Here is a 17,143-nt window from a genome sequence, read left to right on the forward strand (position 1 = left end):
TGACTTATAGTAAAAAAACAAATGGCATAGCTGTACACTGCTGTTTTTTCAGGCATGTTGTGTGTTGCTCCAAATTGACTAGAAGTTATGTGGATGTGCTAATGTGCCTAACTGAAATACGTAAGGAATCTCTTGTATTCTTTCCACAGAGCTCCAGCAGAAAAGCTAAGGGTTTGTTTGTTTGTTTGCTGCGTGTCTGCGTGCAGAAAAGACCGTATTGATATACTTTAAAACATTTTGTTTATTTAGTTTAGCAAAAGAAAGCTTCCAAGGAAGTACAAAAGCTCTCTCACTAGCTGGGAACTAGAGCTACAAGAAAGAAAAAACATAATTTTGGCCAATATTGGAAGAAGAATGAATTGCACTGTGATCTGGAACAGCCCTCCTTTTAGGAGTAGTGGAGATAAAAGAAGTCTACTTTCTAATGTGGTGAAGATAGTGTTTATATGATGTGATTGCATTTGAGAAAAAGAAGATTTGACTTGAAACTCGAGTTTCAGCACTCACAGAATCACAGAAGTTCTAGGTTGCAAGAGACCTCAAGATCATCGAATCCAACCTCTGACCTAACACTAACAGTCCCCACTAAACCATATCCCTAAGCTCTACATCTAAAAAAAAGACCTTTTTTTTAGATGTAGAGCTTTTTTTTCTCTTTTAAAGACCTCCAGGGATGGTGACTCCACCACTTCCCTGGGCAGCCTGTTCCAGTGTCTAACAACCCTTTCAGTAAAGAAGTTCTTCCTAACATCTAACCTAAAACTCCCCTGGCGCAACTTAAGCCCATTCCCCCTCATCCTGTCACCAGGCACGTGGGAGAACAGACCAACCTGTAAAGAGCAATAAGGTCATCCCTGAGCCTCCTCTTCTCCAGGCTGAACAAGCCCAGCTCCCTCAGCCGCTCCTTGTAGGACTTGTTCTCCAGGCCCCTCACCAGCTTAGTCGCCCTTTTCTGGACCCGCTCAAGCACCTCGATGTCCTTCTTGTAGCGAGGGGCCCAGAACTGAACACAGTACTCGAGGTGCAGCCTCACCAGAGCCGAGTACACTGTTTCCTCTCAGCTGGTAATGCTTCATTAAGACAGTATAAGATATTAGCTATTCATTTCCAGCATATGATATTCTGGAGAGGGAAGAAGGGAGGGTGGTTTTAACAGGTTGCTCCTCTAATTTGAGCTGTAGTTCCAAAATGCAGAAATCTTCTGGCAATTCCAGAAATCACAGGGGACTGTTGTATGGCAACTTAAGGAAAGTTGTTGTTTTTTTTTTGTTTGTTTGTGTATTCTTTGTTGTTGTTGTTTATTTGTTTATTTGTTTGTTTTTCTTAGAGTGCAAGTGAATTTACATTCATTGAATTTTCTATGCAGAAGAAAAAAATAAATTAAATCATAGAATGGTTTGGGCTGGAAGGGACCTTAAAGCCCATCCAGTTCCAACCCCCTTGCCACAGGCAGGGACACCTGCCACCAGACCAGGTTACTCAATGCTCCACCCAACCTGATCTTGAACACATCCTGGGAGGAACCTTTTCCAGTGCCTCACCACCCTCATAATGAAGAATGTCTTTCTTTTATCTAATCTGCCCTCTTTTAGTTTAAAACCATTACTCCTTGTAATATATGTAACTACACTCCCTGACAAAGAGTCCCCATCTTTCTTGTGGGTACTCTTTAAGTATTGGAAGGCCACTATAAAGTGTCCCCAAAGCGGCCTTTTCCAGGATGAACCCCAACTCTCAGCCTCTCTTCATGTGTCCTTTGATCATCCTCATGGCCATCTGGACCCACTGTAACAGGTCCATGTCCTTATGTTGGGGACCCCAGAGTTGAACACAGTACTCCAGGTGGGGTCTCACAAGAGCAGAGTAATGGGAAAGAATCACCTCCTTTGACCTGCTGACCAAAATTCTTTTGATGCAGCTCAGGATGTTTGTGGTTGGCGTTCTGGGCTGCAAGAGCACATTGCTAGCTCATGTTGAGTTTTTCATTAACCAGCACCTCCCAGGTCCTTCTCGTCAAGGCTGCTCTCAATCCATTCTCCACCCAGCCTGTATTTGTGCTTGGTATTGCCCTGACCCAGGTGCAGGACCTTGCACTTAGCCTTGTTGAACCTCATGAAGTTTGTAAATGCCCACCCCTCAAGTCTGTCCAGGTCCCTCTTGATGGCACCCCTTCCTTCCAGAATGCCAACCGTGCCACACAGCTTGGTGTCATCTGCAGACTTGCTAGGGCTGCACTCAATCCTACTGTCCATGTTACTGACGCAGATGTCAAATAATAACAGTCCCAATTCCTGCCCCTGGGACCACTCATCACTGGTCTCCACCTGGACATTGAGCCATTGACCACAACTCTTTCAGTGCTACCATCCAGCCAATTCCTCATCCACTAAATGGTCCATCCATCAAATGCAGTAGTACTCTGAAAAATAGTGCTAGTACACACTGCAGAAATAATTTGGTTACATTAAAGATGTAGCCTAAAGAAGTTAATCCTCCTGTCCTGTCAAAATAGTAGAAGTGAAAAAGGAAAAAATAGTTTCATAGTGAGTATCCATCTAAATTTATCTAAAGATACATAGAAAATATATGGTGTGCAATATAATAAGAATTACTTACAACTACAGCAGTTTTACCACAGGATTTGGGGATTTTGGAGAAAAGTATATAAAACTGACCAACTGGTATAGACAGAAAATTAAATTTTGGGTTTCAGAAATAACAAATACTCCTGTATGAAATGTAAATACATAAATATATAAAACTGATAAAAAATAAACTGTTATGGTTAGATGCCAGAATAAAATAGTATAGATGATTATTTTATTATTGTCTAAGCCACGGTTGTAAAGGAGAAACAATCCTATATTCTGTACTTCTTTGAAGATCAACTGTTTGTTTTCAGACTTCATGCAATAGTAGTGTTATCTGAAAACAGTAGTGGCTTTAAATTAGTGCAGATCCTGTGGCTGCAGTGCAGTTTAAAGCAGGTAAAGATGCAAGCAGAATTTTGTTGATTGCTGTGGTAAATTCTTGTCAGTAAAAAGCAATGAAAAATGCCAAAAAGCATTAGAGTAAAAAGTGCATGAAACTTTGTTTTGTCGTTTGATATGAGTGATGCAATGACTTTTTATGTTAGGGTTGGTTTTTTGTTTGTTTGTTTGTTTTGGTTTTGGTTGTTTGTTGGTTTTGAAAGTAACTTCATTTCTTTTTATTCAGTATCAGCTTAAAATTATATATATGATGATTTGATCCAAATTATCGCAATCCCCTGAAAAGGACAGGTGTTTTGGAAATCATTCTGATTTAGTTGGAGATAACTATTCCCTAGTGTGCAACATTATGAAACAGTAAATACGTTTAAAAAATACGCAATCATATTGATCAGTAGATAGTCACAGGAAGCACATTAGTTTGGGTAATATTTTATAGACACTGTCCATTTGACAGTAACAATAGCACTATAGGAAGACTAATTTTATGTTGTTGACAGATTCGTTACAGAAGTGTAGACAGTAAGAAGATGCTCACTGGCATCTTTGCCATAATAGAGCCTCTTATTACCACCAGCAAATCTGCACTGGTATATAAAAATATGACACATTTAGGAAGAAGTCTGGTTTTTGTTACAAACCATTTAGGAAATCCAAATGCACCAAATGCTCATGCTGTAATTGTAAAGAGAAACCAAATAAAGGCCAGAAGCACTGCTTGAATTCTTTAAATTCTTAATTTATTATAGGCAGATCAATAGCTGAGAGAAAAACTAGTAAAATGAAGGCAGCAGTTGGAAATATGGAAAGGCTCCATGCTTTCAAAAGCATATGAAGTTGCTTTTATGTAGATCAGGTCTCTTGCCAAAAATGGGTAGCAGCTAAGAATGAGGCAATGGTTCAGCTGGTACAACGCAATATGTAATCCTAGCCACACAATCACAAAGTGAAATCCAGAGCCTTGAATTGTATACCTCCTTATATGGTGCAGGAAAGAAAATTTGGGTAATGTTGGGAAAAAAATATATATTTTTTTAAATTCACCTTTCAAAATTAATTCTGTAAAAGCGGGACATCTTCACAGAATTGTTGGACAAAGGACTAGATAGCGTATGTGGAAAAATAACACAGGCATACCTCCACAGTTCAGACAAGAACAAAAACAAATGGGATATGATATGATGGAGTTTTGTACTTTTTGATTGGACTTTTCCTGGGACAAGAACCAGGAAATATTTGCTGAGATGACGGGTTCAGAAAATGCAAAAGGGCGCAGTTAGGCCGTGTAACTCCTTCCTGCAGGAAGTTGTGTAAAAGGTAGTGTAGTTCAAAACCTATACAAACATTGACTAAAAATCCATTGAAAGCTATTAGATGCACTTTAAGTGAAGACCTTGAAATGCAGTAGTTTAAGAATTTGAGAGAAATTTATATGGTGCTTGCTTCTTATTAACTAACAGCAGATGGTGAAGGGCAATCTCAGAGACAGAATGCTGACCTCAAAGGACCGTTATATTTATTCCTAGGAAACTACTCTGAGGTAGTGGGAAAAGATGAAGTACACCCAACTTCACTGAGTTGACACCAAAGTAGTACTTTGAACATGTACTTCAGCGTCTCTATCTGAGAATTCTTTCCTGTGGATTTGTTTTGGGTTTGGGTTTGTGTTTTTCTTTTTTTGTGTGTCTGCGTTGCTTGTTTTTTCTTCTAAAAATGAGCAGAAGAGGAGAGTAAATTGTCAGTGATTCTCAGTGTAGGCATGGAGATACCTTCTTCCTTTTCTACCAGTGCATGCACTAGGCATAATGGAAGGAAAAAAAAAAAGTGGTTAGGGTGCTTAGTTGAGAGGAGAGAGTCCTGGGTCAGTTGACCAGCTGGCAAACAGAAAATACCTACAGCTGTATTTTTTTGGAAATACAGGAAGAAAGATAAGATGCAGGGGATGTGGTTTAATTAGACCATAAACTTTAACTTATCTGGGAACTATCATCAATAGCTCATACAGTGCAGGTCACCATTCCTTCCCTAATTGTTTCCACCTGATAAAGCCCTCCCTGACATCCACAGCTGGACCCCAGCTTGTTTCTGGGACTAGCCTTTCCCTAAAGAGCTAGAAACAGGAGACGGATTGCAATGCTGGACAGTACCTTCCTCAGGGGATGCATTTATTTATGCATTTATTTATTTATTATTTATTTATTTATTTATTTCCTTGCATTTATTTATGATTTTGTTATGAAGTCAGGAGGATAAGGTGGTGCCTTGTTTAGGGTGGACCAAACCTCCTAATCTATTTTTTGTGTTCCTCGAGTGAAAGCCTACCTGTCCTGGTGCAATCTGAAGGTAATACAGTGGGCAGCTATTTGGTTATCAGAAGAGAGACACAGGATTCTTTCAAAGCCTTTCCAAAAACACTGCTAAGGAGTTGAGTGACTAAATGGCTAATCTGAATGTGATGCAAGGTGTAGGCTTAGGGGAGCAGAAGTTTTGTTCCTCAGGTGTCCGGGGTCCTGGGAACTGTCCTGACCTTCATGAGACCAGCGACCTCATTCGTGACAACCGTTTGCAATCAAAGTTTTGTGATAACTAGTGCAATCAAGCCATACAAATTCAAAGTAGAAAGTATTTCTGTTCATTGATTGTTTTGTGTATAACTTCATACCTACTGTATGGTTTAGGTAATGATGGAAAATTAAGAACTTTTTTATTTTCTTTAACAAAGAATCAACTTATCCATTTATTGATTTTACAAATACTAAATATCTTAGAACTTAAGAGGTCTCCCAGTTTTGTAAATCATTTATATTGAAGTTACTTGTGTGCGTTTACGTTAAGATTACTTCCCTGTCACACAGTTTTAACAAAGGTACACATTTTCAAATAGTCCACAAAAGCTTTACTTGAACGCTAGATGGCAGCAAATATTTATAAGTAGACTATTATTTTCCTCTCAGCATAGTATTCAGTAACTGTTTTTTAAAGTTGGGGGAGGAAGAAAAGTGCAGTATTATATTTCAGTGCTGTATCTGAAACCCAGCAGCATTTTGTAATCATTTTTTTCTCATTTTTACTTTTAACTGTGTAAATAGTTAATTTGTAAATAATAAAAGAAGATATTTGAAGAAATGAGGGAAAAATATATTTTTTTGAATTGTCAGGTTTCCCCATCTCCTATAATGAGAATTTTATCTTTTCCTGTTTGTGAAAGCGGTTGTTTGACAGAAACTGTTGCTATTGTACAATGTTGTTATGCTATTTCAAGTTGTGCACTGAAAGATATTTGAATCATGGAAAGAAATCAAATGCTGAAATTAACCTAGGTAGCAATCTAACTAATAATGTGTAGGCTATATTAGATGTCCTCCCTGTGGTAGTTATGAAAAGCTGGATGTTTAATAATGTCTTTTTCAGTTACTTCAGTGCATTATGTAGCTATCTAATTAGAAAAACAACAGAATGGGTCTTTCCCTGACCTTCTTATGGTGTTGAACAAAACAACACTTCAGAAATGTGTGAGACAAGCTTTCAGTGACTCCCAAGTCATTGAAATCAACAAGGTTTTAAGTTATTTTAACTGAGTTTTCATTACTATTTTTGATATTTGTATGTAAGTATTATATGTAATGTAATGTAGTTACATTATTTTAAAAAGTATCTATATTATTATTGAGGTCTAGGTGTTTTGATCTGAACATACATATGAAATCACTTATAGTTGCATAAAGTTTTTAGTTTTCCAAGTCAAGAGGAATGATTACATGAAATCCAAAAACCAACGAAAGAAAAATATCATTAAAATATATATATAATAATAATGGATCACAAAATTTCAGCAAGAGGGATTTTTCATGCTTTACAGAACAAGCCACGACCAAAATATATTTTTAATGGAGCATACAATAAATATTAAATTCTCCTGCTAAAATCAGGAGAAATGGAATAAGCACTAAATAGCTTATTCTTAATGTAACTAACAGAAAATAGAGCTAAGATTCTCACGTAAAAATGTCTGTCATAAGTAATATGATGATAAAACAACTACAGAATTATCAAAAGAAGTTATTGAATAAAAAACTGTTCTCATGTTCCTGATTTGGCCTTGAAAAATACATAAATATATTTGTGTATTACCTATTCAATTTTGTTATGTTTTGATATAACAAAAGAAGTAGCAGGTACCTGTATGTTTGACCTGCCAGATACAAAAGGAACAGACTTTTTTAGGAACTGTATATAAACAGATGGCCAAATAGGGGTATGATGATGAAAATACTGAAGACTGTCAGTATGATTTGGGTTAGGACCAGAAAGTGTTTACATTCGTATGAAAGTTAATGTTTTAACTGTAGGATTTTTTTAAAGTTGTTCTTTAAATTACCCTGATCGTATTCACTCAAGAATTACAATTTTTTTCTTCTCTGTAATAATCTAGCTCAGTATTCTCTTTTAATTATAAATATCATAAGCAGTAGAAAAGATCATGTGGGCTAATATCTACTGTTATTAGATGTTCATAAGATACAGATGTATAAATGGTTCAAGATACTGTTCTATGTTTTTTTTTTTAATATAATTCATGTTGGAAACATACTGACACTATCTTTAATGCTAATGCACTGAATTCAGTATGTTTTCAGCCAAATATTTACATTCAGCTGTAATATATACATTTAATTTTGTCTCTTTTCCTATTTTCAGATTGCTCTTGGAACAGTAACTAATGTGGAAGAAGCAGTAAAGTGGATAAGTTACACTTATCTTTATGTACGGATGAGAGCAAATCCATTAGTATATGGCATCAGTCACAAAGCTTATCAGGTATAAAATGCATTTTAAAAAAAAATCTGTAACCTGTTCTGGGTCTGTAATCCTTCCCTGATGTGAGGATAAATATTTGCTATTTCTGCTTACCTGACATCAGCAATTCTTTTAAAGTGTTTAGAAATAGAAAGATATTTTTTGCAGCCGAGTACTTTTACCACTAAATTAAGAGGTCCCTTCTGTTCACATAAAATATATTTTAACTGATCAAGCTATGCTTTAGAGGATGACATTCATTTTTATCAGATAGTTTCTGTTAAGTTGGCCTCTCAGTGTTTCAGTATTGTAGGCTAAATATAAATGATATAATAAAGTGTTCTTGAGTTGCTGGTGTTTTTTTTCACTGTCATATTCTGTTCCAGAATATTTCATCCCATGACATCTTATCTTTTTTTTTTCTTGTGATTTATTAATTGTAAGTTTGCTTACTGATTTATTTTCATTTTTTGTTTATTTAGAAGTGTTTTATGCATTGATATAAATCAGAACACAGTTACGTGTTTTTTTTCAAGTTCAGTTGATTCTCTATAATTTTTAGGAACTTTCGTAGTTTATAGATTATCTAAATATTTTTTTCCTCCTGTATAGCTAGTTAAAAGCATTTAATGTTATAATAGTTTGGACACAGGTAATTTGAGTGTAGTGCAGATGAAACTCACAAGTACATAATAACTGCAGTTTATTTCACATGTCCTGAATCTGTTTTGTGACTTAATAATTTATCATGATATTGTAAGAAAATGCTGTTTCAGTCATTGTAACATGTGTTTAGAGATTTTTCAGATAGTTTTTGTGGCTGATAGCAGAAGTTAGATTGGAGGTAGGTAGTCTGTGGTTTAAGCAAGCTTCTGTATACACCTTTAGATCTTCTCAGGTCATCTCAAAGCTGTTTTCTACAAAACAGCCATATAGTACATTTCTATATGTTAATTTAACACTATCCAAAATCACAAAGTAATATATCAATGAAAATAAAAAAATTGCTTTTTAAGTGAAAAGAATGTTGTTATGCCATTCCTATAAATTCTTCCTTTTTTTCCACTAGGTATTTTCCTCCAGTTTTATTGACTAATTTAAGTTAAGGGCAACCATGGTGGTAGTGCCTGGTGAAATAAGTAATAAAGCATTAGCAGAAATATTTTTTATAAACTTAAAAAATAATTAATAGGTGTTGTTTCCCCCTTCCCTTGCTTGTGCATTTTTATTCAGCTGCTGTGAAAGTGGAGATTGACAGCACTTGGCTTTTCCTGCCACTGACCTCCTCTCTATCCTTCTGATTTGCTGTGCTAATAATAGATATTCCTATTTTTGTGTTAAGGCGACAACAAATTACATCAATTTGAAGTGTTATTCAGTCACATAGGAGCAAACCCAATGCCAATCCCGTCATTTTCTACAAAAACAGTTATGAACTTCAAAGCTATTAATGTGTTGTAGGCAGAAAGTACATGGGGTGGTATAGTGCCAGCTGTGGGCATAACCATAGATTTGCTCACGTAGGTCATTGTGTTCCTCCTGTTCTAGTTACAGGTATTCACTTTTCATAATTGGCATATTATTGTTTCTTAGTAACCTTGCAGTGTGCCAATTTCTGTCTTTGTTTTGGCTGACAGCCAGAGGTACCCATTCAGCACACATACATCTGCATAGCCGCCGTGCGTCATGCTCTTCTCGGGTCTTCAGTGGCACTAAGAAAATGCAAACCCGTCCTCCTTTCCCCTTCTGCAGGGTGAGGAAGCCAGGCAGCACTCACCACATCCAAGGATTCCTTCAGGGCAGGAAAGGTCCAGCCTATCCACACAACCGGGGGTGTTGTCCTGCACAGGGAGAGAGGGGCAAGTGTGCACCCACTGTGCACCAACACGTTATGTGCCCTGCGTGTTCTCTCCAGGGTGGTACCATTCATTCTCCATGAAACAGATTCTGTCCCTTGCCCAGGCACAGGTGCTACTCCAGCCCCATTGCTTTGATTAGCAACTTTTTACATTGTTTGCCAGAAGTGCTGATAATGCCTTTTACTGAGAGGAAAATGGGCAAAACTGATGGTGAGAGGCAAGAAGAAACGAAGAGTGGGAGGAAAGAGAGGAGCAAATGTGTGTCAGATCAGGGAAGCCTTTGGCATGAATTATCAAGGGTTGTTTCTAAGAGTATGGCTTAGAGCTGTTCTAGGCTGGATCTTTTACTCTGGGATTTCTAATTATGTTAGTTCAACAAGAAGAGTACTACCCATGGATTCTCTGAACTGGAATATTGTTTCTCAACCTTTTCAAGTTGGTGACCTTTCCTTTAAAGTTAAAACCTTTGTATTTGTGAAAAAAAATATTAGTCTACTGTTACAGCTTTACGTTTTTTTGTATGTAAGGCAAAAGATTGGCAGGTAATTTGGGCTGCCAAAGGAGGGCAGGAGTAGGGAAGTGTTTTGAATTTTTTTTTTTCCTCTTTAGTTTTATGAAATGTTAAACATCTGGCATCCTGATCACTTTTTTTTTTTTTTTTTGACCACCTCTGCTCTGAAATCTGACCTCAATGCATAACTTACTATTGAGAAAAGCACTCTAGACCTTTGTCATCTTATCTTTTCACTTGAAACTAAGGCAAGCCATAACTAAGGAGAAACAGCTTTGGAGCAAATCGCAAAGACAGGGAATATTAGGAACTAGTCTTGCAGCTGCTTTTTGGAAATGACTGTATTTGTTTGCAGCTTCACCATCCACCAGATGAACCACTTCAGCAAAAAGGTGAAATTGAATATTGTTCCAGAGAAAACCAAAACAAACTAAAGCATACCAATTCTTCAAGCTTGGTCCTTTTTCAGTCTTGGTCATGTATCTCTGATGCACGTTTACCAAGAGGGCTGGTATGACATACTCTGTAGGAATCTGAGCTGTACAAGCCCAGAAACAAGAATGCTGCCTCTGTGCTAGAACAGTTTTCACTCTTTTCAAATTTGGTGACTTACCATTGCCAGTGTAATTAGAGCCATATCTCAGGTGCACCAGAGGGTTAACATGACTATTTTCACCCATCCCAGTCAGTCAGGCTAACCCAGGTGCATGATGTAGAAACACCCAATTATACAACAGACCCATTCAGGTGGGGGTTTGGCCCATCTTGTACGTACTACTGCGATAATGTATGTTGTTACTTGGACAAAATGTCTAAGTTCCTGAACTTTGATACGAATATAAAGGGTGCTGAGGACAGCATGCTCAAAGCTTTTGGAGACATTAGAACTTTTTTGTTAGTAATCATTTCGGCAATCCAACGTGAAGCATATTCTGTTTGTGATACAATCAAAGCCATTCTCATGTCAGATACCCAGGCAGGGTATATCATCAGCCAAAATATTTTAATGAAGTGGAGATACCATAAGATTGCATACTTTTGTGAAATGATACTGTAATGATAATTTAATGAAGAATATGAAAATTTCTTTCATATTTCATTTCTTTCACTGAAATTTCTTTCAAAGGCTTAGTTGTATGTTTATTTCATAATCACGCTTCAGTTTCATCAGCAATATTATCAGTCTACAACATATTGATAGTCTCAAAGCATTGTAAAATAAGTAATATTCTGACTTCTTTGTCCTCTACATTCGAGTCAGTAAAATGAACATAGCTGTAATTTGTGAGAACTCGAGAAAATCTTGACTTAATTGTACCTAACTTTTATTTGCTTTCTGTCTTTAGTACTGAGTTGTTTCAATAAAATCATTCATTTAACACTTCCATATTTCTTTTCATTTTTACAAACAACTGTGTGTGTGTGTTTGGTGTCTAGATGGATCCAAGTCTAGAAAAGCACAGAGAACAACTGGTAATTGAAGTCGGCAGAAAACTGGACAAAGCCCGCATGATTCGCTTTGAAGAAAGAACTGGCTTTTTTTCTTCAACAGATTTAGGCAGAACTGCCAGCCACTACTATATTAAATACAATACTATAGAGGTAAAATATGTCATTCTATTTCTGTGGGTTTTTTACTTTATTTTTAAACCTATACCAGTTGTATTCTATCACAGAATATGTAATTGATTTCTTAAAATAGAGAAAATAGAGACAAAAAGACAGAAACTAAGTAAAAAGCAACAATGAAAAATTGGAGTTGATATGAAATTTCTATTGTCTTTGCCTACTTTTAGGTGAATTGTAAGAAACATTTTGATACCAACAGTATGTACACAATAGCACATTCAAGTGTAGAGGTTGGTAATGAAAAGGCTTTTCCTGAGTGAAAATTTTATCAGGTTGCCATGTGCAACCTTAAACAAATTTTGCTACAATAATCATATTGTGTTGTAAATTTGTAAGGAAGATGCATTTGTACAAAACTATAATACTGTAAACTTGGTTTAAAGTACACATTTCATCTTAGAACCATTCCTTTGGAACAAATGGATATTTTTTTCTTGCATAAATGCTGAAAAATCAGAGTACTAACCATTTTTTTTTACTATCTTACTATCTTTACTATCACTATGTATAATTAGTCACACAGATATGTTTCAAATATATCCTATACTTTTTTTTTTTTTTTTTAATGGCCGTAGATTGCATGTCTCTCAATTTTATGTTCCTGAGTTTAGATGTGACTAATTTTCTGATAGTAGCAAGAAGTCATTCTGGAAATTGTTCCCGTTTAAATTGTATCCCTCTAGTCATCTAGTAACTTACCTTTTAAACTCAAATGCCTTTAAAAATCTTGGTTAATGTTTCTTTCTTTTGCATTATATATGCTTTTTTTTTTTTTTTTTTTTTTTTGTCGGTACTAAATCAATTCATTTTATTTTAATAGACTTTCAATGAATTGTTTGATGCTCATAAAACAGACGGTGACATTCTTGCTATAGTGTCAAAAGCCGAAGAATTCGAACAGATAAAGGTAAAGTTTTATCATCTCATACAAAGTATATGTCTTAGAACTAGACACTTCTGTAGTACTCACTCCATAAATAGTAAGTCCCTATTCTATAGACTGAAGTTTCGTTAAATACTAAACTCTTTTATTTAAAAATAAAACATATTTTCTAGGTAGGAATGATTGCCAAGAACTATATATGCTCTCATTCAAACTTATATGTAGTTCAGCATGAACTGTAGTGCACATTTAATAACTAGTTATGGATCTTAAAGAATTCCTTTTAAATGCTTTTAAGAACTTTTCAGCTTCTCAATTATTAACAGGTGAAGATAAGTGTCCATTGGAATGGTGCACCCAGGGATGAGATAGTTTTTCTGTTTGAAGTCTAAATCAATATTAGAACAATTTGCTGTATCAGAAATGAGGTAGGGCTCACTGAATTTAACTCTGATATACTTCATGCAGAGGATAATATTAGATTATCAGAATGATGAATTCTGATAAATTATTTTCAACATTGAAATCTGGAAAGTTGTTTTAACAGATTCTGTTGTACAGGCTATAACATTACTATCATATTCGGTTCAATTCCACCCTCCCTTTTTGCCTCCTCTGTGGAAAGGATACAATACAATATATTGCAAGCTGGCATGAACTTTTTTGCCCATGCTTGCATCTCATAGAGGTGCAAGCCAGACTCCACAGGGTTTATTATCTTGGGCTCAGTGCCATTTTAACACAATTATACAACTTTCAGATCAGAGTTGGCTCTCGTTCACCTGGCTCTGTGAAGCGGCAGTGTAAATCCCTCACCATCTACATATTTACACACATTGTCTGAGCATTGCCATCTCTTTATCTAATGGAGAAATTTTATTTTGTAATCTCTTGTATTACAGAATATAATAAGCAGTGAGGTTTCACAGTGATACGTGCAACATTTTCAAAGATAGGTTTTTTTTTTCATGATGGTGATATTACTTTTCTGGATCTAAATTTAGCATAATTGAATGTTTAAAAGGAAAACATATGGAAAATATGATGTGATATGTTTCTATATTTGTAGTAAAGTCAGTAGTGATGCTTCTTGACTAAAACATAGTTTTTCCAGCTTGCTTTCTCAGATTTGTATGGTATGGCATGAGTGCAACATCATTTCCAGTTTATGGTGATTCTCTAGCTGTGGAGCTCTGAGTGTTAAACTGATTTGCACAAGAGTAACTCAGAATTTATCCCTCTTTGTGATATGAATTGTGATTTTTGCTAATAAGAAAAGTGTCTCCATAATACCTTTTAAAATTCTGTATCTTGAGATAGGTAGGTCAGTAGTAGCTGAATTGTTGATCTGGACTTTACCTGTACTGTGCTATGCAAGACCAGAAAAAATTACCAAAATTGCTGGTGTAAGTAGAGCATAATATTCCCCTGACACTGGAGCCATCTGTGACTGAAGGACATATGTCCATCTTTTTCTTTTCTATAGGTGGCTGGATAGTTTGGGCTTTTAACCCAACTGTCTTAAAGTCTTTTGTATGTCAGGTAGTCAGGTCCAAATGAAAATTGCTTTCAGCTGGTTCCCTGCAGGGACCAAACATTTACCCTCTTTAAATAAGTTTTACACTAACAGACTATCAGTAAATCAAAGAATATGTAGATTTATGCTGGTTTTGCCATGTAAGGGTCATGAGTGAGAATGTAAAATGTTATGCATTATTCAAACCATAGATATGAATATTTCTTTACTCATATTAAGACTTAATCTTATTAACAGTGAAAACTTTAATATCATGAATCATAGTACTTCACAGTTTTGAGTTAAAAATGTATTATGCCACATGCAAACTATGTAACTATAATGAATGCATTTAATGTTACTTCAAAATTGCCCTAATCCAGATGGACAGAGGTTTTACTCTGGTCAAATAAAAATGAAATCTCATCAGATGAAGGATGGTAGGGTCAGAAGATTCAATTTTTGTGGCATATCAAATTTTTGTATGTCAATGACAACTTTAATAGATGGTGATGAATAATAAAATGTAATTGTGTCACTATTAAGATAGTTTCAATTATGACCTATTAGCTACATTCTGGAAGATGTGGTTTTGCTTCTTCGCTCCCCCCCCCCCCCTTAAATCTAGACACTTAATTTAAAAATAATGTAACAATATTATAAGGAAAATTTGATTTTAGTATAAAAGTTTTTTTTTTTATCAAGTTCTTCCAGCCTCTTCATAATGTATAATTGTGTTTTAGGTAAGAGAAGAAGAAATAGAAGAGCTGGATACCTTATTGAATGATTTCTGTGAACTTCCTGCTCCTGGAGGTGTGGAAAACAACTACGGAAAAATAAATATCCTCCTTCAAACATATATTAGCAGAGGGGAGATGGACAGCTTCTCTCTTATATCAGATTCTGCATATGTTGCACAGGTAAAAATAGTATTTTTTATGAATCTGTTGCTGCCTTCTGCTGTTTTCATTCTCTCAAACGTTTACAAGATTTCATTCTCTCAAACGTTTACAAGTAGACCTTAAGCTGGACATTTTTTTAATGCAAATTGATTTGAAAATAAAAGCCTTCCATGAGTGTGGTATACTTCTAAGTGGAAAAATAATGCAAAATTCTACACTAGGAGAGTACTGCTTTTTTGTTGTTGTTAAATTTGAATGTTCCTTTCGTTGATATTACCCCCGTAGTCTTATTATATTTAGTAGTTCTAATTTTAGTTGCTGAGAAATGTTATTCTTACCCTACTGGGTTTTCTTCTGAATCTGGAAAACTGTTGCAATATATGTTTGTTTTATGTACATTTATATTTCATTCCATAAAACATAAATTTGTATTTTATTCACATCTTTGGTTTACACAAGAAAGGTAGGCTATTACAAATTTATTGCTAGAACTTATTGTGTAAGTTTGTATATCAACATATATTTGTTTGTTGGTTTAATTTGACAGATGAATGGTCAATAGCTATACAGCATGTTTAGTTATAACACTGAAAAGAAAGAGAACTGCAAGTCTGTGACACAGAACTGCTTGCTTACAGAGTTAGAGAGACCATCTTAGAACACAAAAGGTGTTGTTTGAAGTTTTAGAACTATGAATTTTGAAGAACTCAAAAGTGACCAAATGTCATAGACAATACCAGATATGCAACATTAGTAAGTGTATGGAATAGATTACAAAGTTTTTACCTTTCAGGTCATCCTGTCTGTTGTTTTTTTTTATTTATTTATGTGTGTGTGTGTGTGTGTATGCAATGAATACTTTATCTCTTATCCTTAAAAAAAAAAAAAAAATTTTGGACAGAATTATTTGAAAAATTGCATTTAGTCAGTGCTAAAGGTCAGAGTTAAATACTCAAAAGTGTATACATTCGCCAGCAAGATTTTCATAGCAATATTACCTTCTTCAGAAGTGTTTAAATTTCCTAGCACGTTTGGGCTTAAATGAGTCTGAAATCATTACACACATCATAAAAATTGTGATACTTGCACAGCAAGATCATCTTGAGTATGATTCTTTTAATCTTCACTTTCAAAACAATTGCTTTTATTTGTCTGTCTCAATTATAACATTTTTAGTGAGGCAAACATGATCTTCTCAAACCTTCATAAATTGTGCATGTGGAACCAGTGCTATAACTTGCATTTTTTTTAATTGAATAGTGGCTATTCGCAAAATCATTCATCCTTTCTAAGTACAAGAAATAAGCTTCTTTAGTAACATATGCTTCCTATCATGGCCAAATAATTTTCTATTTTTTATTCCTGTTGGCATTGAAGAGCCAGTAGAGAAAGATTTTATTCTACTCAATGAATCAAGAACAGGATTGCTAATCCCGGCACAGTAATGGTAGGCCAAAAAAAAAAAAAATCAAAAGAAAACCCACAACTTCATAATACAGCTTGATAAGCTTATGAAAGGAATATCGTAACTTAGGTTTTCAAGATAAAACTGACCTCATTCAAACTTATGTTAATAATTAATTTTCCAACTCCAAAGCAGATTTATATAGTTTAGTTATACATATGCAATAGGCTTGGGAGACTGTAATATATTCAAAAAAAAAATTATTAAACATCTGCGGAGATAGTGTGAAATGGGTGGGTATTATGGAAGTAAAACAGAGGTAAAATCTTAAATCTTGAATTTCCATTTAAACCAAGCATGCAGATGTGTATTTTATGGGGGGAGAAGGAGGAGGATACTAAGAAGAACTCCCTGATCTTCTGTTCAAAATCCTATGACAGACCTGCCACTACAACTGTAATTAATTGCACATGTTTCTTTTCATAATTTCTGTAGGCAATCATGAGGTAGTTCTGCCATTAGACAGTAATGGAAAAAAATAAAGTTTTCAAGAGTGTTTGAAATAAATTTGAAAAGAAAAATCTATTGTTATGGTTGGTCAAAGATGAGTCTATGGGTTCCTTTTCATTTTACAAAGAATGCTTGAGTGAA

At 35.2% G+C, this 17,143-nt stretch overlaps 1 protein-coding gene across 4 annotated transcripts in view; it reads left to right on the top strand.

Annotated features, from left to right (window-relative positions):
• ASCC3 (activating signal cointegrator 1 complex subunit 3) overlaps positions 1-17,143 on the top strand; it is a 280,038-nt gene that overhangs the window by 179,914 nt on the left and 82,981 nt on the right. For all 4 annotated transcript variants that reach the window (XM_068677837.1, XM_068677841.1, XM_068677840.1 and 1 more), the window contains exons 17-20: positions 7,689-7,808; positions 11,595-11,759; positions 12,607-12,693; positions 14,929-15,105. In XM_068677837.1, coding sequence (XP_068533938.1) covers positions 7,689-7,808; positions 11,595-11,759; positions 12,607-12,693; positions 14,929-15,105 — 549 coding nt within the window. The remainder of the gene's footprint in view (positions 1-7,688; positions 7,809-11,594; positions 11,760-12,606; positions 12,694-14,928; positions 15,106-17,143) is intronic.

Source organism: Anas acuta, chromosome 3, assembly GCF_963932015.1.
Source record: "Anas acuta chromosome 3, bAnaAcu1.1, whole genome shotgun sequence".
In the NCBI taxonomy this organism is placed as follows: Eukaryota; Metazoa; Chordata; class Aves; order Anseriformes; family Anatidae; genus Anas; species Anas acuta.